Here is a 21679-nt window from a genome sequence, read left to right as displayed (position 1 = left end):
GGGGGAGCAGGCTGAGGAGTGGTTTCCGGATTGGGAAGCCAGACGGCGGGACTGTACCTTTTCGCAGTGGGCACCTGAAACAAGGCTAAATATGGTTCGTGGGGCAGGACTGGACTGAAAACAAGTGCAATCAACAGTTTACTGCCAGCCAGCCCAGCCAACCCAGCTTGGAGCCAGACAGACGGCGGAGGTGGGCTCACCGGCGCACCACCGCATTGTTTCGAGGCACAACTATTTTCCAGCCATCAACTTGTCATCAGTGCGAGGCCATTCAGAAACATCGGACAACGCGGCCTGCTTGGCGGTTTGGAGACGGCGAGGGTGGGACCGTGCTGGTTGGAACTAGAGTGCTTCCTTATTCTCGTCGCTAACCCCTCCTGCCCTCCTGCCCTCGCAAGATCTCCTGCCCTCGCAAGACACCACCTGGGCAATGACGCAGCCAGACTGTCAAGACCGACAAGCTTTTGCGTGGCTGCTTGCTGAGATTGTGATCCTCATGCCATGCACCACCAGATGGCAGCCCGCCCTTGCTGTTCCTGGAAAAGTGGGGTGGGCTGTTCATTTACGTGAGGCCGTCTGTCTCTTGTTGAACAGACGATGACCGTTGGTTGAATACTGTGTAATCCGTTGCTGATATATTTCGGTCCACACCAATAATGTCGTATCGAGTCTCATAGAGTTATAGTGGAATGCCGATATCACCAACGGGCGTTCCAGGTTGCTTGCTGTTGCCCGCTGGTGGCTGACTGCTACTGGTGGGTTTCCCCAACCGGCAAGAGATAGATAGTAAACACCTGCCCGCCTGCAGGCCAGTCTGGCACGGCAACCATTGCATTCTGCGGGCCCCCTGATGTCTCTGCCTGCCTTCCCAGGAAGGTCTGGTGCGAGCAGCCATTCCCGCCCGCAACGACCCCTGCTCAAAACTTGGGGGCACCACAGATCGCATTGATCCCGTCCTGTCCTGCCCGTTCGGTCACGGTTGTTTGTGTTTGTGTCTAGTGTTTGTCGCTGTAACAGTGTCAAAGTGTCTGTCCTCTCTCTCCCCTTCCTCCCATCCCAACTCCCCCCCCCCCCCGAAAAGATCTGTATTTGCGACACCGCCAACGCAAATGCGACCGCGCATGCGAGCACTGTCACGTCACCAGATCTGATACTGCAACCACTTTGCCCGAACCGCGCCGCAACCTCGGGCTCGTCGTGTCGACGAAACCGCGTCATCCTGCCTCGCCTCGCCTCGCCCAACCCCCGCCCCAAGCTCAAGCCCGTCCCCAGATCGACATGGCGTTGCAAGCCGTGTACAGGCAATTTCTAGCCGCGCCAAACTCTTCGGCGCTGGCCCAGAACGCGTCCCTGCACTACGTTACCACCCTCACCAGCTTCTACGGCCCCACAGACATCATCAAGCACCTCAACTCCACCCGCAACCAGATCAAGAAGAACAAGGAGGACCTCATCAACGTCGTCGAGGGCCAGAACGCCCTGGCCGTCCAGGCCGAGCTGACCCTCGAGTTCCAGGACGAAGGTGGTCCTTACCTGCCTGGTCTGGATGACCAGTTCCTCTCCGACCGCACTGTCTACCTGCCTGTCGTAAGCTCCTCCACCCGTGATATTTGAATCACCACTGGTCCCTCCCCAACCCAGCTCCCGTCGACTGACCCTGTCCTCCTTGGCTCCCCTCTAGTCCCACTTCGTCAAGTTCGATAGCGATGGCTTGATCACCACTATCCAGCAGAGCTGGGATCAGGGAGCTCTCCTCAAGCAGCTGGACGTCATCGGCAAGACTGGTCGCAACTGGCCCATCCGCGACGCCCAGGAACAGATCAAGCTGATCGCAAAAACATCTGGGAAGCCGGCCGACCTCGCTACATCGGATGCTGCGACCCGCGCTCGGACCAACTCCTCGGGTACCTTGCGCGACGCCCGTCCCAAGGACGAGCCTCTTCCCGCCGTCGTGTCGCCTTATGGTGGCACACGACCGCGCCAGCGTACCTTTGAGGAGATCCTCGGGGACGAGCCCAACCCCTACGAATCGCCCGAGCGCGAGAGGTCCCCAAGCAAGGTTGTCGCACCCAAGATTGGCGCCGGCAAGAACTTCCAGCCATCGCGCCTGTTCGACAAGCCCGAGGACGCCCCTCCCGAGCCGGACAGCCCCGAGGATGGAAAGTCTCCAGAGCGTTTTATGAGGCCGCACCCCAAGAAGTACAACCATTTTGACTTTGCTGATGGGTCTGACCCTCAGGATGCGCCCAAGGCTGGCGTTCCCATCGACTCTATCAAGGGCAAGCACCGAAGCCAGTGGGATTTTGAAGACTTTGTTACGCCCCAGAAGTTCAAGCCTGTCAAGAAGACGCTTCGCACCCAGGAAATCAGGCATTGGGGCACCGGCACTGACAAGGACAACATTGAGGAGTCACCGGCCAAGGCTGCTGGCAAGCCGCGACGCGACGCAGAGAAGCACTTTGAGATGGAGGACGATGGGTTCCCGCCAACAAAGCCTCGTCCCGCGCCTCGCCCCCGCGGTACGATGCACAACAGCGGACTGGGCCTGTACAACAACCATCTGACCACCGACGATGACTCGGAGCCCGTTCAATCCCCAGACCCGCGCGCGCTGGGCAACATCACCAACCTCAAGGACCGTTCCAAGACTTTTGCCCCCCACTTCGAAATGAAGGACGAGTCCCCGACCCAGGCCACCGCACCAAACAAGCCAGTTCTGAAGGAGAATAGTGCCGACCACCGTATCAGGCTCGGAGGAGACGGCATGGGCAATCGCAAGGGAGGCAGGGGATGGTCGCTTGGAGACGACTCCGACGAGGAGGAGAAGCCCGCCGCGGTCCCGGGCAGAAAGGGCGCCGCTCAGAAGGCGGCGAACAGCTTCTGGGATCACTAGAGGCCGTACCCGCAAGCTGACCACAGCCCACGCGGCAGCAAGAGGAACCCTTGACGGGTCGATATGACCGCCAAGACAATGTGAATGATACCCGGGCTGGAGAGGGAGATGATATGTTGGAAACGGCCTTTGACGAGTATATGTCTATGCACTCAGCCTTGCCAGGAAATCCCAAAAATAATTGTCGTTCTTTCCACCGCAACCGCACTGACTGGTCTTTCCGTACCCACACGGCGATCGGAGCAGGCTGTTGCGTGTGTTCGGAGCTACAGAAACGAAGGTGCAGTACATTGGAATGGAAACGGATAGATACCAGTCCTTCGGAGCAAAAATCCCATCTGGAGCCAGAACTTTTGGTATACGAAGCTTTAAAAAGGAATTGGTCCAGCAAGGATTCTGGAGGCTTCTGTCCATAGTATATGGTTTATCAGAGTCTGTAGCATCCCGACATAGCGGTGCGCATACACGCGGCTTTTCAAGTGATCTTTGTGGAATGTGCCTCCTTACCTGTCTCATGGCATACAACGGCCATAGCAATCCCAGTGACGTACAAAGGAAAATAGATACGCCAACACCCTCGGGGGCGTAACTAGTGCTCGAAGCCAGGGTCGCACAAGTAAATCCACTCGAAACAAGTCCAGCCGCTCTGCACCAAATCACCTCACGTTAAAACAGAGGCCGGTCTTAACCTCTCTAATTTTTCACACAGCCATGCTCGCCCAAGTCCGGAAGCCAGCAAGCAGAATATGACAGACGGGGCTGAGTGCTGCGTGAGAAGAAGCGCTATATGGCCGCCGGATGAAACGTTTGAAACACGCTGGGTATTCAATATCTAAACATAGGCCCCCGCGGCTGCTGAGCGCAGACATCATAAATGCACCCATCCCATGAGTTGATCAGATCCGCAATCACCCCTGACCGTGCACTGTTTCCCGATTCGGATGATGGTCCTCTGATCTAAGCCCTGTCCTTATGAACGCCCCATGTTTGCGATAGTATTCCCATGATCCTGTGCCCGTCCGTGGGTGCCGATCCACCGGGATATCAGAATAAGTCAGCCACAGCCACAGCCACAGCCACAGCCACAGCCACAGCCCAGCAAAACATGCCCATGCGATAGGTGGAATCTAGAGCGCCAGTGTGCGCTCGAAGGCTAACAGGAAACTGTTTACACAGTAGTAGTGGTATCACGAGTAAATTATCTTGTATAGACTAAGCCTCCGGGGACCGCTGCCTCCCAGGTCAGCAGAAGAATTTATACCATTTCTTCCACTTGGGCCAGCTCCGCTTCTCCTCCATCTCCTGCGCCAGGAGTACCGAGAGGTTGAAGTCGCGCCGGCCGGTGTCGATGTCCATCTCGCTGTTGCGCACGATGCGCGTGCGGAACCATAGCTTGTAGCCGACGTACATTATTATGACGACGGGGGCGGCGGTGTAGTTGAGGAAGAATGTCTGCACGTTGGCCTTGACGCTGTACTCGCCGTAGTTAACGGGCCAGGCGCCGGTCCAGAACTGTGCGGCGAGGATGAGGATGTTGAGGATGAGACCTAGCCAGGAGCCGCCGATGCCCGCCTGGGCGCGGAAGGCGAGCTCGTCGAGCGAGCGGCCGTGGGCGCTCCATGCCATGCGGAAGCGGATGTGCGCCAGGCAGATGGACGCCCACGTGAAGATGGACGACAGCGCCGAGATGGCGAGCAGCCAGTCCAGCACCTCGCCCTGCTCCGGGATGTCCGCCAGGTATGCGAGGAAGCCGAACAGGGACGCGCACAAGATGGCCATCAGTGGCCGCCCGCGCCGGTCGATGTACGACAGCCACGCCGGCGCCTGGCCCTGGTCGGCGAGCGCGGCCAACGTGCGGCTCGACCCAAAGACCGAGGAGTTGCCGACGCTCATCACGGCGACGAGGATGACAACGTTCATAATGCTAGGGAGAACCTGGATTCCCGCGTCCTGGATGGCGATCACAAAGGGACTAGCACTCGTATCGGCCACCGATTTGGCGCCCAGGAGTCTTTCGTCGTCGTAGGGGACCAGCAACCCGACGAGTGTGAGGGCCAGAATATAGAAGAGGCTGATGCGCCAAAATACCTGCTTGATGGCCGTGGGCAGGGACTTGCGCGGGTTGGCCGTCTCGGCTGCTGCGAGGCCGACCATTTCAGTGCCGGCGAAGGCAAAGGCCGCGGTCACGAAGACGCTGCAGAGACCTTTGAAGCCGTTGTTGAAGGAGCCAGGATGCTGCCAGTAGGTACCACCTATGTAACCACTGTCCTGTGTGCCCCCAATGTTGATGACAATCCCAAGCAATCTTTTTATCATCAGCACAAGTCGAAAGACTGAAGATCAAGGGTGCTAAGCCAAGTGTACTCACATGAAGCCTATTACGGCCGACACTTTGATAATGGCGAAGACGAACTCGGCTTCACCGTAGCCTTTGACGCCACACAAGTTGATGGCTACGATGACGGCAAGGAAGACTGTGACGAATACGGCCTTGTTAATGCCGGCATTCCAATATGATATCGTGATGGATGCCGCTATTATTTCCAATGGCAACACTATTAACCATTGAAGGGCATAGCTGTTGTGACACGATTAGCACCACGCCATCTGATTTCCTAACAGGGCCTTGACCTACTTCCATCCCATGGCGAAACCCCATGCTGGGTCGAGGAATCTGGTTGAGTAGGCAGAAAATGACCCGGCGATGGGGAAGACTACCGCAAGCTCGCCGAGAGCCTGCATAACGCAGTAAAGCATCAAACCGACAATCATATAGGCGAGCAGGACTGATGCAGGCCCGCCAGTATTTAGAGCAGACCCCGAGGATATGAACAGTCCAGTTCCTGCATTGAGCTGTCAGCTAGGCTCAAGCGATTCAAAACAGCAACAGATTGCTGAACGCGAACATGTATAGATGGTGTAGGTGGCGCGATTGAGACCAGGCTAGCACCTGGGTATCTTGACTGTCGAGGCCGTGCGCGACGTTGTAGTCGAGACTCGACCGCAAAGTCAATTCAGGGGGAGAATGCGCAACGGTCGCACTGGTATGCCACTGGCACTTGGACAGAAGTATTTCAGAAGACGGGCATGCGCAGGCGCCACTCACCAATGGAACCACCAATTGCAATCATCTGCAGGTGCCTCCCCTTGAGCTCCCTCGCGAGCAGCGAGTGCGCGGTGCGGTAATTAGCCGCGCGAACGTCATAGTAGTTGCGGCCGGCGTGGTGCCCATCGTCATCGTCGTCGTCATCGTCTGGCCCAGAGACAGCGGGACCGTGTCCGATGCCCGGCCAGGCCGTGTTGGCGGTAAATGCGTGCTTGGGGGTCATCCTGCTATGAGGATCCCGGCGGAACGAGTCTACCCATCGGCGCCACCTGTCCGGGCCGGCCCTCGACAGCCGGCGGGGCATCTCGTATGTGGGCTCCCGGGTCAGGTACGACTCGCCGTTGGCGAGGCTGTAGTCCTCCTTGAAGTTCAGGATGTTTAGCTCGATATCGCGTTCTGCTTGGTTCCCGTTCCCGGCCATGGCTTGCTTCCTCGGCGGCGCGGTCGGTCGGGTTCGGGGTCTGTCACACCTCGGATGGTGGCAGTGTGGATTGCGTGCCGCGTAAGGCTCGCTGTCGAGACAGTCCCAGCTGAGTTCGTCGTCGTCCTGCCGTCCCTACCCCAACTTTCAACCAGTCTCCCTCGCCTCGTTTTCAATGTCCCCCGGATAGAGAAGGCTGCTCGGTCGCCCAGAGGGCAAGAGGGACGTCACCGCGGTGGGAGCATGCGCCTCGGCCGTGAAAGCATTATCGCAATGTTCTAAGGATCGCAAGCATGACCCGGTTGAGTACCTGGTACCGCCGGGTGCCGTTCTTTTCCCAGTCGTCAATCAAAAATCCAGATAGGATGTCGAGTCGGGAAAGCGCGCTCGTAAAGTATCCTATGGCACGGGGTTCCGCGGCTCCGCGATCCGCGATCCGCGTCTGGCAGAGCTGATGTTGAGTTGGAGTTAATCTAGAGGGGTCACAGATCTGAGATGGGGCAGCAGGCTGGGCTCTGTGCAAGAAGGAGACAAAAACGCCGAGAGAATACAGTAGAAAGGGTCAAAATTTGAGGAGACAGGGAAGAGGAAGATGGACAAGGAGAAGCGTGGTACGGAGTAGTGTGTAGAATGGACGAGAGTAGATCGGCACGGCTAGGTTGTCGGAACAGCCCACCTGCCCAGCTGCCCTGCCCACTCACTCGGGGGTGGGCGTGCAGGCTTGCAGGCATGCAGGCGTGATGGCGCTGCCACGGCCTTCCCTGACCGGCCAAGCTGAGGCGCAAGTGGTCGGTCAACCCCAGCGCGGCCCTACTCTTATCTTGAGCAACGCCCAGCTAGCATGTGGTAGGCTGACTTGGGTTGTGGTGTGGGTGGCTCCTTCCCCAGGCCGCCTAGCATGGCCCGAGGCGCTGGAACAGTCGGGTCGAGGCAGGGTCCATCCATCCTGCCAGCCCGCCGTTCTTGCTGCATTGCAGATCAGATTACCATCCGATGAGCACCAACTCCAACCTCGGGCTCCGTCCTGCAAACCTTATTGAGGCACTGTATCCACCACAGCCAGATTCGTACCCACTCATATTCCTCTCCATCGATACTGTGCATCACAACACTCCAATGGGGGCAAGCCCTTCTTTGCTGTCTTGGACTGGAGACGAGCTGAGGTCGCACATGTTGCGGATGCCTTGCTGCGTGTCTCGGTCGTTTGCAAGTGTAATGCGGACATGGTATATGCCCAGGTGGCTATTGGTCCTGGCCTGTCGACACAAATGTTTGATAGGGGGAGTACATACTTCCTTCCGCAACCCTCTCTCTGAGCAAAGAGTTTTGCCCTGCCACCCCAAGGTTCAACAGTGGCACGACACCAAAGCATATGCAAACACCCTTTAGCCAATAATAAGGGGACAAATCAAAATCAGCACCAATCGCGCATCCTGATGACTCGAACTAGAGCACAATCGCAGCCTTACGCGCGCAGCTCACTCCACGGATATCCGGTGGACATGCGCTCATGTCTTCGCAATGTTGAAGACCAAGATTGGCGGCACCGTGTCGTTGGAAATCATGGGTAGTATATAAAGCCCTGCTGGCGAAGTGCCCAGTAACACCCTTGACAAAATATCTACACCTCTAGCGGGCCATCTTGCCAGCCACTGTCTGAACAAGACTATGAGCTTGCTCCTGCTATAAGGGCCACAGCATCTGTAGCGGAACTCGTGCGTAGTCTTTGCTGTACATTCATCCAGCCTTCTTGCGTACATCCCAACACAGGAGCGCCGTTTGTTAGACATGCACACCGGCTTGTATCACACGCGGCAGGAAATACTCGGTCAGCATCTGCGGGCATCCCTTTGCACCTTGACTCTGATACATGTGCTTTCCATTGCTATCGCACAATAGATATCGACAAGAACTGGTCGCTCAAAATTCTCCAAGCTTTCTGAGCAAACGACAATCTTCATATGCCGCTGATATTCCTTTTGGTATAAACGCCGCCCAATGTTTTCGAGTCCTGGTAGGGTGATGCATTATAAACTAGTACGGTGGGACAAACAACAACTCAGTCCTTCTTGACCTCCTCGGCCTTGGCCTCCTCACTCGTCGTCTCCAAGATGTGCCCGTCCTCGTCCCTAGGCTTCCGCTTCCAGCCCGTTGAGAACAGCTGGCCCATGTCGAACCTAGGCAGCGGGTGCGCCTCGGTGTTGATGACGATCTTGTCGAGCGGGAGCAGGTCGTTGGGCGAGAAGAGCAGGTAGAAGTACTTGAGCGTCTCGGCCAGCCAGAAGCTCTCCATGTTGTCGCGCGTCGCGGGCGGCACCATGTTGGCGTTGGACAGCGACGTGAACCCGCCGCCCTCGGGCACCGCCGTGTGCGCCATGAAGCTCTTGAACATCTCCCAGCCCCAGTCGCGGTACCGCTGGTCGCCCGTGATCCGCCACATGTAAAAGAGCGACTCAACCGTCTCGGGCCGCTGCAGGTTGTGCGTGTCCTGGCTCTTGACCACAAAGTCCTTGCGCCACTCCGCCTCGGGGTCTGGGTCAAACTCCGCCGGCGCCTTGTGCGCGGATCCTTCTGCCGGGGCTGGCGATGGGATCTTGAAGAATGTAATCTCCGCCGCCAGACCAGTTGCCATGTACTTGTACGTGCCCCAGCACGTCTGCATCAGCTCCCGCGCGAGCTGCATATCCTTCTCCTTCTGGGCGTTCCACGTCGGCAGCTTCCTGGCCTCCGCCTCCGTCAGGCCGTCCGTCGCGCCCAGGGCGATGGTCCCAGGCATGAAACATACGAGGTGGTCCATCTTCGGGCTGAGCTCACCGTCGACGCCGTTGACTTTCTCGCCGATGATGGTGAACTGCGAGTGCTCGGTGTAAGTGACCAGGTTCTTCCGCACACCCCGCATCGCTTGCTCCCACATGTCCAGATAGATGGGCTCCCCCTTGTTGGTCTGCAGATACTGCTTGATCAGATACTCGTAGTACGAATCTCCGCGGCTGCCCAGGCGAATGTTATTGCCGCGGAACTTGCCCGTGTCAGCGTATACATAGATCGGAACGAGACCATCCTTGGGGCCATTGTCGTCGAGAACCTGCATGACCTTCTCGGCCTTGTCCCAGAACATCTTTTCCCCTGTCAACTTGGCCAGGTACTTGAATTCCAGCTGCAAGGTGGCGGCCTCCGCCGTGGATGATGCACCCCCGTCGTCGTGGGATGGCAGACCCTCGTACTTGCCCAGGTTCACACTCGCGTACGGGACTCCGGATTGGGAATCAAAGGCTGGTATCAGGCGGTCCGCCAGGTCCTTTGCCTTCTCAAGGTACAGGTCCTCTCCTGCCTGCCCTTCGTCGTCGTCTTTTATTGCCGCCAGCTCAGGGTATTGGGTTGACAGGTAGTGTGCTGATAGCAGGCCACCCATCATTCGGATGGTGGTCTCAAAAGTGTTTACATCTTGGTCCTGGTCGTAGGTAAGCTTCGTCGATATCCACTCCCTCGCATCAGTAACACGACTGGTCAGGTTCATGAGGATCATGGTATCGAGCGCATCGACGATGATCCAGCCCAGGCCCTTCTTGGCCATGTATTTCCCGCTTTTCGATATTGGGTGGTACTCGTCCCAGCCTGGTTTTGATCCATGTCAGTCAGGACAATGCTCACTCGGTTCAATATCAACCCTGGGCCGGGTGGTGGCTCGGTACGTACCCCAGCCATAACGTTTGTAATCATCCCAACTCAGCTCGAAGGCTTCGACCACCCTCTGTCTTCGCTCCAGCCAGTCGACTCTACCCCTGGCCGCCGCCTTCTCATCTGCCTTCAGCCAGTCTGTCGTCTTCAGCGATGGCAGCCTCTCGTATGGGTCGTCGCCGAAGATGCCAAACCAGTAGGCCACCAGGACCACCAGGAACAGTGCTATCGCCATGCAGGTCTTGCGCCGGTAGAAGGGCCTCTTCCGGTGGCTGGCAGGGTATCCGTAGGGCTTGTCCTTGTACAGGGGAAGCGAGTTTCTGTTCGGATTGAAGAGGTTCTCTACTTTTCCGAGGCCGTCCCCTACAAGCCCCCCAACCGCCCCACCACGGTTCCCAGCCGTCCTCGCGGTCACACCGGTCGATCCCCACACTCGGTCCTCTAATGCTCGCTGGGGGTTGTTGAAGGAGGGGACATTTTTCGGCACCGCGAACGACATGTCCTCGTCTTTCTTGCCGGCGGCCTGCTGTTCGCGCAGTTCCCGCTCGCGCAGGTTGGTGTTGAGGTCCTCGACGGCCTGCCTGCCACGCTCGATGGCCTCAGCCGCGGTCTCTTGAACCTTCTCGGTAACCTGGGTGGCAACCTCGGTGGCGGTGGCGCGCAGGAGGCTCAGCTGGGTCAGGGCAGCTGCGGCAGTGGGGACGCGGTTGTTGATGAGGTTCCTTCGGAGGTTGAAGGGGTCGCGGAGGTTGTTGTTCATCTGGAGGGATCCGTACCGCGGGGACTCAATCTGTCCACATAGCAGTCCAGGGGGGCCCGGCTACTATCCTTGGACATGAAGTCAAAGCAGAGACGCGGATGGACGTGGGTGCGAGGCAAGGCAAGAGCTTGACTTGAAACTTTGGGGCATCCAATGCAGGGGTGGGCTGGCTGGCTGGCTGGCACAGTGGGCAGCTCTCCCGTCAGGGCTCAAGACAGTCGAGTCCTGAAGTCGCCAGCTGCGTGTAAGGGAGAGAAAGGCAGCAGGAGGCCTATTGCTTGCTGACTGCCCACCACAGTACTTTGTATGCAGCCTATTAGCCTTATTAGTGTTGACAGTGGCCCCAAGGGAGCAAAAGAGAACAGATCAGCACCGGGAATGCCGGCTCGAATTCCGCATTTGGAGTTCCAGCACGCTTCACCGCAGCGGGCAGACCTGGGCATACCTGAGCACGGCAGCTAGTTGGACAGCTGGCCACCCTGCCCCCGAGAGCCGCAGGGCCTCGAGTCTTGGCGTGCCCTTGCAGCTCGGCTTCGGGGCCGGCCTCCAGGGGTCAGACAAGCAGACAAAGCGTCACCAAACCCACTAACCCAGTGTCACTCAATCCACCACAAATATGCTTTCATCTCATGTGGGCCACCTTCTCGCCGATTGACTTTGGAGCCGCAATTCACCCCCGCGCTGTCAAAGTCCAGACGGCCTTGTAGCCAGCGATGGCTGCGCCGCACAAGATCGGCGCCGACTTCAGGAACTACCCGAACCTAGACGCCGATGAGTTCGCAGAGGTCTGCCATCACATCGATCGGCGTTACACCCAAGCGACTCTGGGGCCTGTGAGGCGCAGGTGGAAGCTGAGGGTCTGTAGGGCACTCGATGTGTCTTTCTCCACCTCGGCCGAGTACGCCACTTACGTGCAGATCATCCGGCCTCTTGATGGCGAGCTGGATGATGGCGACCTGTCATCATGCCTAGACAATTTCTCGTTCGGCGACGGAGACAAGGACATGACAAGCACGGAGGATCACGAGATGGCCGAGGCAGAGCAGGCAGATTCAGTATGGCTAAAGTTGTTGTTCCGATTACAAGTCTGATGCTTATATAAAATCAGGCAGCAATACACCCGGTGCGAAAGCCACCAGACTTTGGATATGTCACTTATGAGATTCATCTTCATCCGACGTATCAAGTGCCTTGCCTCTGGTTCAGTCTGCATGGCCTACCATCAGACGAACCGGCCTTCAACATCGACACCGTCTTCCGCCGTCTGGTTCCAGACCAGTACAAGGACGGGCTTCGAAAGCTAGGCGGAATTGGCGGCATATCAGCGGATGTATGTGTTTGCTTTTGCTGCCAATAAGTCAACTATTGGTCCTTTTGCGGTATCCAGGTGTCCATAATACTAACACACCAACAAACAGTACCACCCTCTCACGGGTGTCCCCAGCTTCTTCGTACATCCATGTCTCCTCGGCGATCAGGTGTCGATCTTCGACTGTTCCAAGGAGAATTACCTCATGGTGTGGCTAGGCCTCGTCGGGGGCTGCGTTGGCCTGTGGGTGCCGAAGGAAATGGCCATGGACTGAGTCACCGTCGACCCAGAGCGTTCTGACTTTCAACCCTGCCACGAGACGTTCCCAATCGACCACGCAATACGCTATCAGTCATCGTCGCTGTCCTCCTCCATCGCCACGTCGCTGTCCTCGTCCTCGTCCTCGTCCTCCCGCGGCCGTTTCTGTCCCCTGTTCTCTGCGTCGTCCGCGCTGGCTGTTGGCTGACCGGCCGCGGCGGGTGGTTTTATTGGCAGACCTGATGGGCCGGGTGGTGCAGCGGCCGCTGAGCCCGGAGGTGGTGCGTTGAATATACTCTGCTGCAGGTCGGTCATCTCGGCCTGTTGGTTGGCAGATGTTGGGATCTTGAAAGTCCCGTCGAGTTTCGCAACCACGTTGGACTTGGACTTGGCGTACGACACTTTCTATTGGACACTTTAGCATCATACCCCGGACTACTAGATCATAGATAGCGAGAAGGAAACGAACCATCTCGTGTCCCAGGAAATTGAACCCATCCAGTGCCCTCATGGCCTGTGTCGCAGTTTGTATGTCGCGGTAGACAATATGCGCCTGGCCCCTCATGCTATGGGTCTTGAGCGCGACCACATCAAGGACGGGCCCGTATGTTGAGAAGAGCAGGTAGAGAGCTGTCCGTAGGTCCTCCTTCTGGATCTTGGCCGACGGAACGCCGCGCACGTAGAGCGTCTGGTTAGGAGGGATCGACTGGGGCTTGGGCGGAATGCCTGAGCCCGGCGGTGCTGCTTTCGCGACTGCCGGAGCCATGGTTGCGACTCGTGTGGACTGGAGTATGCGGCCGACAAGAAATGAGTGGGAGGATGAGCAGGTGCTACTCTAATGATAGAAGAATTCCAGGTCGGGCGGACATCGAAGGGCGGAATCGGTCTGGTTGTTGGCGTGTCGCGTTAAGCTTCTCCAGCATTTTTTTGGAGCTGACCAGCCTAATTGCTGCAGCATCCCTGGCAGCTTGGTCCGTACCTAGGTATATCTCACTATCGGGGTTATGCATCGCTTGGGGAGTGACGTGCTCTACCCCCACCACCCACTTCACTCTCAGGGGAGCTTCCTCCCACTTCGGCCTTCCCCTGTCCTGCCTCCCCTGACAACACAACACCTCTCAAGGTCCCATGCTACCAACGTAAACAACGCATCGAATCGCCGTGATAGTAGAGAGCTACTCCTATCACGTAGTCTGAACTACCAACATCAAGATGGCTGCACCGGAGGTCCACCACCTCTTCCACAACCCCATCGCCGACCACTCCTTCTCCGCCGACCGGTCGACCCTGGCCATCGCACGAGATTCGACCGTCGAGCTGTATGGCAAGGCTGGCAATGCCTTCAGGCTGCAGGACGAGCTGAAGGGGCATGACAAGACTGTCACCAGTCTCGACATTGCGCCAAACTCCGGCCGTATTGTGTCGTGCTCCCAGGGTGGGTCTCAATCAAACGAGGACGAGTGGTGTATGTGCCGAGCGAATCGTGCTGACTTGGGATGCAGACCGGAACGCACTCGTCTGGGAACCATCGCCTCAGGGCTACAAGCCAACGCTTGTCCTGCTGCGAATCAACCGGGCTGCTACCTTCGTCCGTTGGTCCCCCTCCGAGACCAAGTTCGCCGTCGGCTCCGGTGACCGTGTGATCGCCATCTGCTACTTCGAGGAAGAGAACGACTGGTGGGTTTCCAAGCATCTCAAGAAGCCCATCCGGAGCACCATCACCTCGGTAGCATGGCACCCCAACTCCGTGCTGCTCGCCGCTGGCTCCACCGATGCCCACGCCCGAGTCTTCTCCAGTTTCATCAAGTCAGTGGACCAGCGCCCCGAACCCAGCGCTTGGGGTGAGAGGCTTCCGTTCAACACCGTCTGCGGAGAGTTCCTGAACAACTCCGCTGGCTGGGTGCACTCTGTGGCGTTCTCTCCTAGCGGCGACGCCCTGGCCTTCGCTGCTCACGACAGCAGCATCACTGTTGTCTACCCCAGTGCTCCTGACCAGCCCCCCAAGGCAGTCCTCAGCGTCACGACCCAGCTGCTTCCCTTCCAGAGCTTGCTCTGGTCCAGCGAGTCCGAGATCATCGCTGCTGGTTACGACTGCGAGGCATTCCGCTTCCAGGGTGGCGAGACGGGCTGGCGACTGGCTGGCTCCCTGGAATCCAAGGGCAGGCCAGGCATGGGCGATGACCGGGAAGAGTCTGCTTTGAACATGTTCAAGCAGATGGATCTGAAGGGCAAGGTAAAGGATGACACGAAACTCTCCACGGTCCATCAGAACACCATAACAATGATCCGCCCGTATGAGTCTTCTGGGGGCTCTGTCACCAAGTTCAGCTGTGAGTCCACCCGCCAGCCAAAGCTCCTTTTATGGCATGTTTGAGTGCTAACATTCATATCCAGCGACCGGAGTTGACGGAAGGGTCGTCATCTGGCATACCTAGATTAGCCCACAAGGGACATCACAATCAAGAGTCGATAAATCATTCAGCATCTTTGTACTCGTTCTTTAATCAGAAATTGCCTGAGCCTCATGTGGTTTCAGCCCTGACTCCAGAGTGGCGCATGCACTCCTCCTGCCTTTTAAGTGTGCAATATGACTGGTCATTGCTGTTCTGACTGCAGAGCGGTTTCAGTGTATTTATATTGGCTTTTGCATCGCTAAAATAAGCCCAGGCACAATTATTAAACAACCCGTCTGAGGAAGACTCGTGTCTCTAGGTCCGTCTCCTTGGCCAACGAAGACATGGATGCCGTTACGGATCGACCACATTCACCCAGCGCCCGCTTCTATGCCAACCGCCAGTCAGAGTGCCCCGAGGCATTTGACTCGTTCCCCCATCCAGCTGTTGAGCAGCAGCATGCCTTCCAACACGTCCCTTCATTTACCTACTTTCAAGGCTTCTCAGCACCGGCCTCACACCAACATTCCAGGAACATCTCCACTGGATATTTATCAGATGAGCGGGTGTCACCTCGGACTACAGTCCCATATCAGGATCATCAGCTACGGCATTTACCCACACAACGGCTGGAACAAATCCCATGCGAAAATAATCATATGATCATGACGAGTAATGGCTCATCCCAACACCATGTCAATAGTCTCCTGCATGCTTATCAGGATGCTCAAACCCCAAGACGAGCCCGACAGCTCTCTGCCCCCCCTGCGCACATGGCACCGCCACCGCTATATTTCTCGGACCCCGGGAATGATCTGAGACCCTCTCCTGCTGAGAGGCCCGTTAGCATGATGTTCTCGTCACGAGGAGCCATAGCCGCGCCTCTTCCAGTCCTTGTCCAACACCCTATGCATGGATCCAACACCATTCGCGTCCCATCATACAGTCCGCCAAGCAATGCTGGCCTGCAGCCTCAACGCCTCAATTACGCGAGACATGTTCCCGCGTCTGACGAGGAAGGCCAACCCGCTTCTAGTTCGGGCCACGGAGGAGACGACATGTCTACCGTATACCCCAACGACAGCTCCACAACGGCATCATCCTCTACGGCGTCTCCTAAGGCCCATGCCGGCGGCGTGTCTCCCCGGCCACTGGAGGAGGCCATCGTCGAGATCCACAACATCTGCCTCGCCGCCACTCAGAGACATCTCGAGTCGCTCAGCGTGAACTGGGAGCTCCGCCAGGGGAACGAGATCCTGATCCAGTCGGGGCACGCGGGACCGACCAGGCGCCTACGTGACCGTGCATGCGCACGCGACTCGCCGTACCCATCCCCGCGGCGGAAAAGGCGGGCGCTCAGCGAAAACAGCGGGCTGGAGCTAGTAAGCCGCCTGCGTGAACGGGACGAAGACGGGGCGAGGAGTGGTCATCGACAGGGCGACCAGCACATGCAGCCTGCCTGCCCCATACCCGCTCCCACGAACTCGCTGCTCCAGAACACGTCACACATCTGCGAGCTCCTCTGGCGCCGGGCATGCCGGGACCGCGGGGACGTCCTGGGTGCCGAGGCCGCCGCGTTGCGCAGGATGGGCCTCTTGGTCGGGTGTGCGGAGGCCGTGGTCCTCTACGATGCGTCCGAGTGGGAAGGGGACCCGGGGAAGGGGTTCTACGCGGCGTGCCGGGCGGGGCGGGACTTTTGCGCGGAGCTCGGGGACTCGCGCGGAGCTGGGAGGGTTGAGGTCATCGGTTGGGGCGGGGTGGAGGAGTGATTTCGAGCAAGGCGGTTGCGCGGAGGTGGAGGACCTGTGGAAGGAAGAGCACACGCTGTCTGGCTCTGGGGCGGTTCAGACGCGTGGCCTTGGACGCAAATGGTCGAGTGACGGTCTGTGGGAATGGGGGCCAGGCGTGTTCAGGACGAGTTGCTCTGGGAAGTTAGTGATGTTTTTACAGTCCTGTGCTTTGGGCCTTTTACTTTTCACAGTCATAATTCATGGCATGCAGGAATGGACTAAGCGGGTCGCGGGGCTACTTCCTGCCAGCGTGACTAAACCTCAAGCCGCTTCTGTGACAAGACTTCCGAATCGGTCTTGGTGGTTTGAGCAACAATGACCATACACGTAGGCCTGGAACTTGAGCCTCGTGCTCTCAGTTTACGCCGAGCCTGTCGACGCCGTGGCGCTCAGTACTTTCAAGTCGCAGCATCATCCGCCCGTTGACCAAACTTAATGCGCCCGTTGGGATTCAGGCCGAAGTTCGTATAACATTGGCTTCCGCTTTCCACGTCATGAGAACTATAAGATGAGCAACGGGTCGAGCAACGCCAACCCAGTCGCGGCAAGCTCATCTGGAGCGCGCGTACAAGCCTCGTCTAGCGCGGCGTCGTAGTGTAAAATTCGCAGGAGATGACAATCTCCCTTCTGGACCAACGCCTCTAACCGACCGCGGGCAACTTAAGCTAGCTCGCGCCAGCGCCATGCCGGAAGCCAGTGCCTGACGCAGCAGCAGTTCGTCAAGAGTCAACTAAGGCGCCGACAACGGGCCAAGCCGTCCGCTGCCAGCAAGATGACGAAGATGCCAGCAAACGCGGAAGCTTACAATCTCCTTAGCGTCAAAGTCATGCAGCGCACGGCAGTCGGGCAACCGATGTGCAGCTAATCTGGCAACCGCTACGACTCGCGGACCTGGCACGACGACGACGTGTCCCTGGTCTACGGGATAGTAAATGACCACTCAAGTGAATGATCCAGCACCTTCGGCCAGCTCATCAGCGCGAACCAGGCACTGCGCTTTGCGCGTCCCATTACTTCCCGGACGCCAAGCTCACCTCGCCGACAGCGCGCGCTGGACCTCCGGGGTCCCGTGGCCGGCCGTCCAACGAGGGAGGCAGCCCCTGGCCCGGCGTGACAAGCCGCATGAAAAAAGCGAAAAAATCGTGATGACTCCGCCGAGAAGCCCAATCGACGGGTCATCCGCTTGACGAACCAGCGCCTGACACGCTTTTGATCGTTTTCAACACCCACGTCGTCCCCGTCTCTCTCTGTACTTCAGTGAGCCGTCGCAGATTGCGCGGGCTTGGAGAATGCCAAGGTTCGGATATTTTGTAGCCAAGATCACGATGAAGTGGGGGTTGGGCAAATTTGGCGATGCCAAAATCGCACAGCGATCGGTGTCATGTATCATCGAGACTCATGATCGTAGTCTCTGCCAGTGTGTGGTGTTTCCATATCGACAGAAACAGAAGAGGGCCAGATGAATGGCCCCGTCTTGGCTGTTCGCAAGGTGGGATTCGGAGCGAGCGAGGTCAGAGGCTCAGCGTAGCAGCGTGCAATAAGCCCGAGTTCACACAACAAGCGCGAGACTATCAGACACTTGTCGAGAAAGTCAGGCCATACCGTCGGCTGGCTCCATCCCGGCAACCAAGTCGCCTGTGCTTCCTTCCGACATGCTTCCCCTCGCGTTGGCCGGAAGCTGATATCGGCTTAGCTTTGAGGATATAGACTTCAGTTGCAACACACTTACTGGAGCCCGCAAAGTCTAATAAACCTTCAGGGTCATTCTCCGCCCACGCACTGGTATCCACGAGCTTCTTTCCTGACATAATGTCATATCCCAGCCCTGACCCAAGCCAGTCTGAGCTCTCAAAATTGACTTTGATGATCATGAGGGGACGGGGTCTTGAGAAATGTGAAGCATGCCATGTCCGACCCCCCTCCCCTCCCCTCTTGGCAACAGCGGAGCGGATTTGACGTGACTGAGGGGAGTTCCGGGGACATTGGGCTGCCGCCCCCAACAGATCCCGTCGCCCAGTGTAGCGTTCATGCGTCCGTCCATCATCAACGGTCCCGCGACAGCGTGTCAGCACTCTGACTGGCCTCAAGGGGAAAACGAGATAGCGTCTGGACAAAGGCAGGGGCGTCCCGAATATCGTGCATAATAATAATAAGCATGGCAGTAAAACATGGCACGCAAACAATAGGCCTGGCTTGGTTCCGCTGAGAAGATCACTATACGGCTGGCGCCGGGGTGTTGTTTGGTGGGCGTGCGGGCGGATGCGGGAAGGCCACGGGATATTTCCGAGGTTGGGCAGAGGCCCATTGGTACTCCAGGCGGCTCATCATAGGAAAGAAAGGTGTCGAGATGGAAAGCAGCTATTCGGAGCCGTAGGAACCAGAGGCAGCCAACTCCTGATCTTCAAATTGAGGAAGATTGCCGAGGTGAGATGAGATGTCTCTGTGCCGGTCGGTCACTTCCCTCTTTGCGATGGCTGCGGAGGATCGGTCGGACGTGACTAAGTTGACTTCTGATCTGAAACAAATCCTTTGATGAGGATCGGCTGGTCGCGTGTAGCGCCGAGCGGCAATGCTGAGCAACGTCGGGTTGATCCCAAAATGCAGCGACAGAGATCCAGTGGAGCGGAATGCTGGACATGCCCGCGCAGCCGCGGTGCACCATGCAGCAGCACTGGCCGACTGGGCCGTAGGACCAATAGGCTTTCGCTTGGAGCCCACAGTCATTACGACGTCTCGGTCGCATCGTGCCCTTTGACGTGCGGGATAGCTGATGGGATCTTCCCTGACGGCCAGCCGATCCCTCCCTACAATCACGGGTCTGGGACGCGGGTGTAAGTGGGCGCTCTGTGTTAGATTTGAGATAAGCAGTCTGCGCGGGATAGAACGAGGATCGCCGCAACGGTAGAATTTGGCATTGTTTCGATGATATTACCGAAACGAGGAGGGCTGGGAGGGTGAGATTGTCTCGCGATGCACCGAACTGGTCTTTGTCGTGCCGTGCGACCTTTGTGATGTGCCTGTATCACTCTTGTAAGCCGGCCCGGCGAGCTGGAGGCACGCCCGACAGTTGGACAGTTTCGTCATGACAGCCGAATGTGCGTGCATGTGCGAGACGGTCCAAGTATCCACTGTGAGAAGTGATATTTGGGAGCACCCGGAGCAGAGATCTGCCTCATCTGTGGCACAGTCCAGCCGGCGTCCTGCGAGCCGCTCAAGCCGGGCAAAGAGTTCAACATGGACACGGTCGACAGTTAGCTAAGCAAGCCAAGAGACGTCAAAGGCCACGAGGGCATCCGCAGAGAATGGGGATGACTTGCGGGTCCGTGGGAGGGCAGGGCCTGATTGGCCACCTTGCCACCGCATCCCACTGTGCTGCTGGCCAGGTGGGATCGCAACTTTCGATCTTTTTCAGTGGCTCCCTTGTTGCTTGTGCATTGTACGGAGTACTGTGTACCACAGTACAGGCACATTGATTGGTGTAGACAGGACTTGGCGCTGGTACAGGGTGCTACGGGTAACCCGCCCAAGGGCTTGGGTGTCCACACCCGAGCACCGCCCATGCATATCCAATGGCAGTATCTGGCTGCAGTATTTCAATGCTGCCTGCTGCCTAGAGGAGACTCCTAGTACTGCGGTATAGTCCGGAGTACGGAGTACCATCTTGGGAAGTCCCCAGTTAGAACTGCCCGAATAGGGGAAGGGCTTCTCGGCATGGCGTCGAGTTGAGACGATGGACTGCAGGCTGTGCTCGTTGGCTCGTTGGCTCGTCTGCTCGTTGGGCAGTGAGGATCGACAGGCAGAGTTGGACCCCGGATTCGGGCTGCGCTCCGGGTGAATGACATCGTACGTCCCATCGCGCTGGGGACCACTGTGTCAGCTAGAAGTAGGGTTGCCCCTAGGCCTTATGGAAATAGGGGTCCAGCCTGACTGCAGGACTGCAAGACTGAGATGGCCGAGGGTCCTTGATAGCATCCGCCGGCCTCGTGTCCCCATGCACTTTAACGTTACGAGTACTACAAAAGATACCAAGGCAGCGAGCTATCTATTATCCCGCGTCGTGCTGTTGGCGCGCCAGCAACCTTGGCGGCTGAGGTCCCACGAGGAGAGGGGCCAAGATCATGCGGGCGACGTATTTTTTGCTTTGATCTGATGAGATGAGCTGTCACCCTGGTGCGCCTGGTGCCCCCAGTGCACAGAACAACGAGATTGGGATGGCGTATAGGGGACAGCTAGGAAGGATGGATGGATGGATGGATGACATTTAACGCCATGGGCTGTGGGCCACGGCGATGGCGGTGTATATTATAATACTGCCAGGAAGATAAGACGTCCAAGTATGGTGGTGTTAAGTAAATTAGTATAGAATGGGCCAAGGTAGTCATGACGGTCAATGCTGCATTGGGCATGACGCGACAGGAAGGCATCAGAGATGGATAGATTGGGGGGGCTCGTAGATGCCTGACCCAAAGAGTACACCAACCTTGGAAGGTAGGCAGCCTGCTGGGGCGGCAGCACACCTCGAGAGGCCATCTACAAGCCATCTGCGGATACTTCAAAATGTATGGCATGGCATGGGTGATGGTTAAGCCTTGGTTATGGTAAGAATGGCTGGATGGTGAGGCGTGACGAGTGAGCGACTGGCTGCAGGGTGCAGGGTGCAGGCTGTTGAAAGCTCCTGCAGATATCCAGGACGAGTGCTTGGTGCACATTTGCTTGCCTTGCCAGCATCTACTATGCTACCGTGTGCCGTGGTTGGCAAGCAGGCAGGCATGGCAGTCAGCCCACAGTGGGCATGTGCACAAGACGCGAGAGATCGATCCATCACGCAAAAGGCCAATTGGAAATTGACGAGGCGTGTGGCTGTTTACCCTGAGCCGCGCTAAGCATGGGCAAATGACAAAATGATAATGGTCCGTGTTGTGCCACCCCTCCCAAGTCCCGAACCCTCCTAGGCATCCTGGCATCCTGGCAGCCTGGCACTCTTTCCTCTCTGCTCGCGCCACGACAAGGAACGCCGCCGACGACGCGGTTGAGGAGTCGTGATGGGTCAACCAATCCGCCCGGGTCAAGC

At 57.6% G+C, this 21679-nt stretch overlaps 7 protein-coding genes across 7 annotated transcripts; 4 read left to right on the top strand and 3 right to left on the bottom strand.

Annotated features, from left to right (window-relative positions):
- The first annotated feature begins 854 nt into the window (after nt 1–854).
- On the top strand, nt 855–3365 carry KVR01_004874 (uncharacterized protein). Its single transcript, XM_044782012.1, has 2 exons — nt 855–1587; nt 1682–3365. The coding sequence occupies exons 1-2, from the start codon at nt 1279–1281 to the stop codon at nt 2891–2893; spliced, it is 1521 nt and encodes a 506-aa protein (XP_044645319.1). The 5' UTR covers nt 855–1278; the 3' UTR covers nt 2894–3365.
- A 332-nt stretch (nt 3366–3697) lies between these two features.
- On the bottom strand, nt 3698–7138 carry KVR01_005055 (uncharacterized protein). The gene is made up of 4 exons (XM_044783059.1): nt 6000–7138; nt 5529–5736; nt 5262–5471; nt 3698–5198 (listed from the first exon to the last, which is right to left on the bottom strand). The coding sequence occupies exons 1-4, from the start codon at nt 6418–6420 to the stop codon at nt 4136–4138; spliced, it is 1902 nt and encodes a 633-aa protein (XP_044645500.1). The 5' UTR covers nt 6421–7138; the 3' UTR covers nt 3698–4135.
- An 864-nt stretch (nt 7139–8002) lies between these two features.
- Nucleotides 8003–11311, bottom strand: KVR01_005208 (uncharacterized protein). The gene is made up of 2 exons (XM_044781539.1): nt 10117–11311; nt 8003–10035 (listed from the first exon to the last, which is right to left on the bottom strand). The coding sequence occupies exons 1-2, from the start codon at nt 10856–10858 to the stop codon at nt 8480–8482; spliced, it is 2298 nt and encodes a 765-aa protein (XP_044645653.1). The 5' UTR covers nt 10859–11311; the 3' UTR covers nt 8003–8479.
- A 103-nt stretch (nt 11312–11414) lies between these two features.
- On the top strand, nt 11415–12917 carry KVR01_005214 (uncharacterized protein). The gene is made up of 3 exons (XM_044790852.1): nt 11415–11913; nt 11967–12188; nt 12277–12917. The coding sequence occupies exons 1-3, from the start codon at nt 11572–11574 to the stop codon at nt 12439–12441; spliced, it is 729 nt and encodes a 242-aa protein (XP_044645659.1). The 5' UTR covers nt 11415–11571; the 3' UTR covers nt 12442–12917.
- On the bottom strand, nt 11415–13343 carry KVR01_004876 (uncharacterized protein). The gene is made up of 2 exons (XM_044784690.1): nt 12895–13343; nt 11415–12830 (listed from the first exon to the last, which is right to left on the bottom strand). Exons 1-2 carry the CDS (start codon nt 13189–13191, stop codon nt 12516–12518), a joined length of 612 nt encoding a protein of 203 aa, XP_044645321.1. The 5' UTR covers nt 13192–13343; the 3' UTR covers nt 11415–12515.
- A 294-nt stretch (nt 13344–13637) lies between these two features.
- KVR01_005213 (uncharacterized protein) lies at nt 13638–14860 on the top strand (the record flags this gene model as incomplete). Its single annotated transcript, XM_044791811.1, has 3 exons — nt 13638–13860; nt 13928–14755; nt 14820–14860. The coding sequence occupies 3 exons, from the start codon at nt 13638–13640 to the stop codon at nt 14858–14860; spliced, it is 1092 nt and encodes a 363-aa protein (XP_044645658.1).
- A 1016-nt stretch (nt 14861–15876) lies between these two features.
- KVR01_005149 (uncharacterized protein) lies at nt 15877–16587 on the top strand (the record flags this gene model as incomplete). Its single annotated transcript, XM_044790543.1, has 2 exons — nt 15877–16200; nt 16255–16587. The coding sequence occupies 2 exons, from the start codon at nt 15877–15879 to the stop codon at nt 16585–16587; spliced, it is 657 nt and encodes a 218-aa protein (XP_044645594.1).
- Between the last annotated feature and the right edge of the window lie 5092 nt (nt 16588–21679).

Source organism: Diaporthe batatas (genome assembly GCF_019321695.1).
Source record: "Diaporthe batatas strain CRI 302-4 chromosome Unknown Contig00005, whole genome shotgun sequence".
NCBI lineage: Eukaryota > Fungi > Ascomycota > Sordariomycetes > Diaporthales > Diaporthaceae > Diaporthe > Diaporthe batatas.
Note: the sequence above shows the minus strand (reverse complement) of the source record. Positions and strands in the feature narration are given on the sequence as shown.

Bases quoted from the DNA above. Each gene is read 5' to 3' on its own strand.
- KVR01_004874 (XM_044782012.1), top strand. From the start codon at position 1,279: ATGGCGTTGCAAGCCGTGTACAGGCAATTTCTAGCCGCGCCAAACTCT. The intron at 1,588-1,681 runs GTAAGCTCCTCC...GCTCCCCTCTAG, and splicing joins GCACTGTCTACCTGCCTGTC to TCCCACTTCGTCAAGTTCGA.
- KVR01_005055 (XM_044783059.1), bottom strand. From the start codon at position 6,420: ATGGCCGGGAACGGGAACCAAGCAGAACGCGATATCGAGCTAAACATC. The intron at 5,737-5,999 runs GTGAGTGGCGCC...AGCTCAATGCAG, and splicing joins TGCAATTGGTGGTTCCATTG to GAACTGGACTGTTCATATCC. The intron at 5,199-5,261 runs GTGAGTACACTT...GATGATAAAAAG, and splicing joins TCGGCCGTAATAGGCTTCAT to ATTGCTTGGGATTGTCATCA.
- KVR01_005208 (XM_044781539.1), bottom strand. From the start codon at position 10,858: ATGAACAACAACCTCCGCGACCCCTTCAACCTCCGAAGGAACCTCATC. The intron at 10,036-10,116 runs GTACGTACCGAG...GATCAAAACCAG, and splicing joins TTACAAACGTTATGGCTGGG to GCTGGGACGAGTACCACCCA.
- KVR01_005214 (XM_044790852.1), top strand. From the start codon at position 11,572: ATGGCTGCGCCGCACAAGATCGGCGCCGACTTCAGGAACTACCCGAAC. The intron at 11,914-11,966 runs GTATGGCTAAAG...ATATAAAATCAG, and splicing joins AGGCAGAGCAGGCAGATTCA to GCAGCAATACACCCGGTGCG. The intron at 12,189-12,276 runs GTATGTGTTTGC...ACCAACAAACAG, and splicing joins TTGGCGGCATATCAGCGGAT to TACCACCCTCTCACGGGTGT.
- KVR01_004876 (XM_044784690.1), bottom strand. From the start codon at position 13,191: ATGGCTCCGGCAGTCGCGAAAGCAGCACCGCCGGGCTCAGGCATTCCG. The intron at 12,831-12,894 runs GTTCGTTTCCTT...AGTGTCCAATAG, and splicing joins ATTTCCTGGGACACGAGATG to AAAGTGTCGTACGCCAAGTC.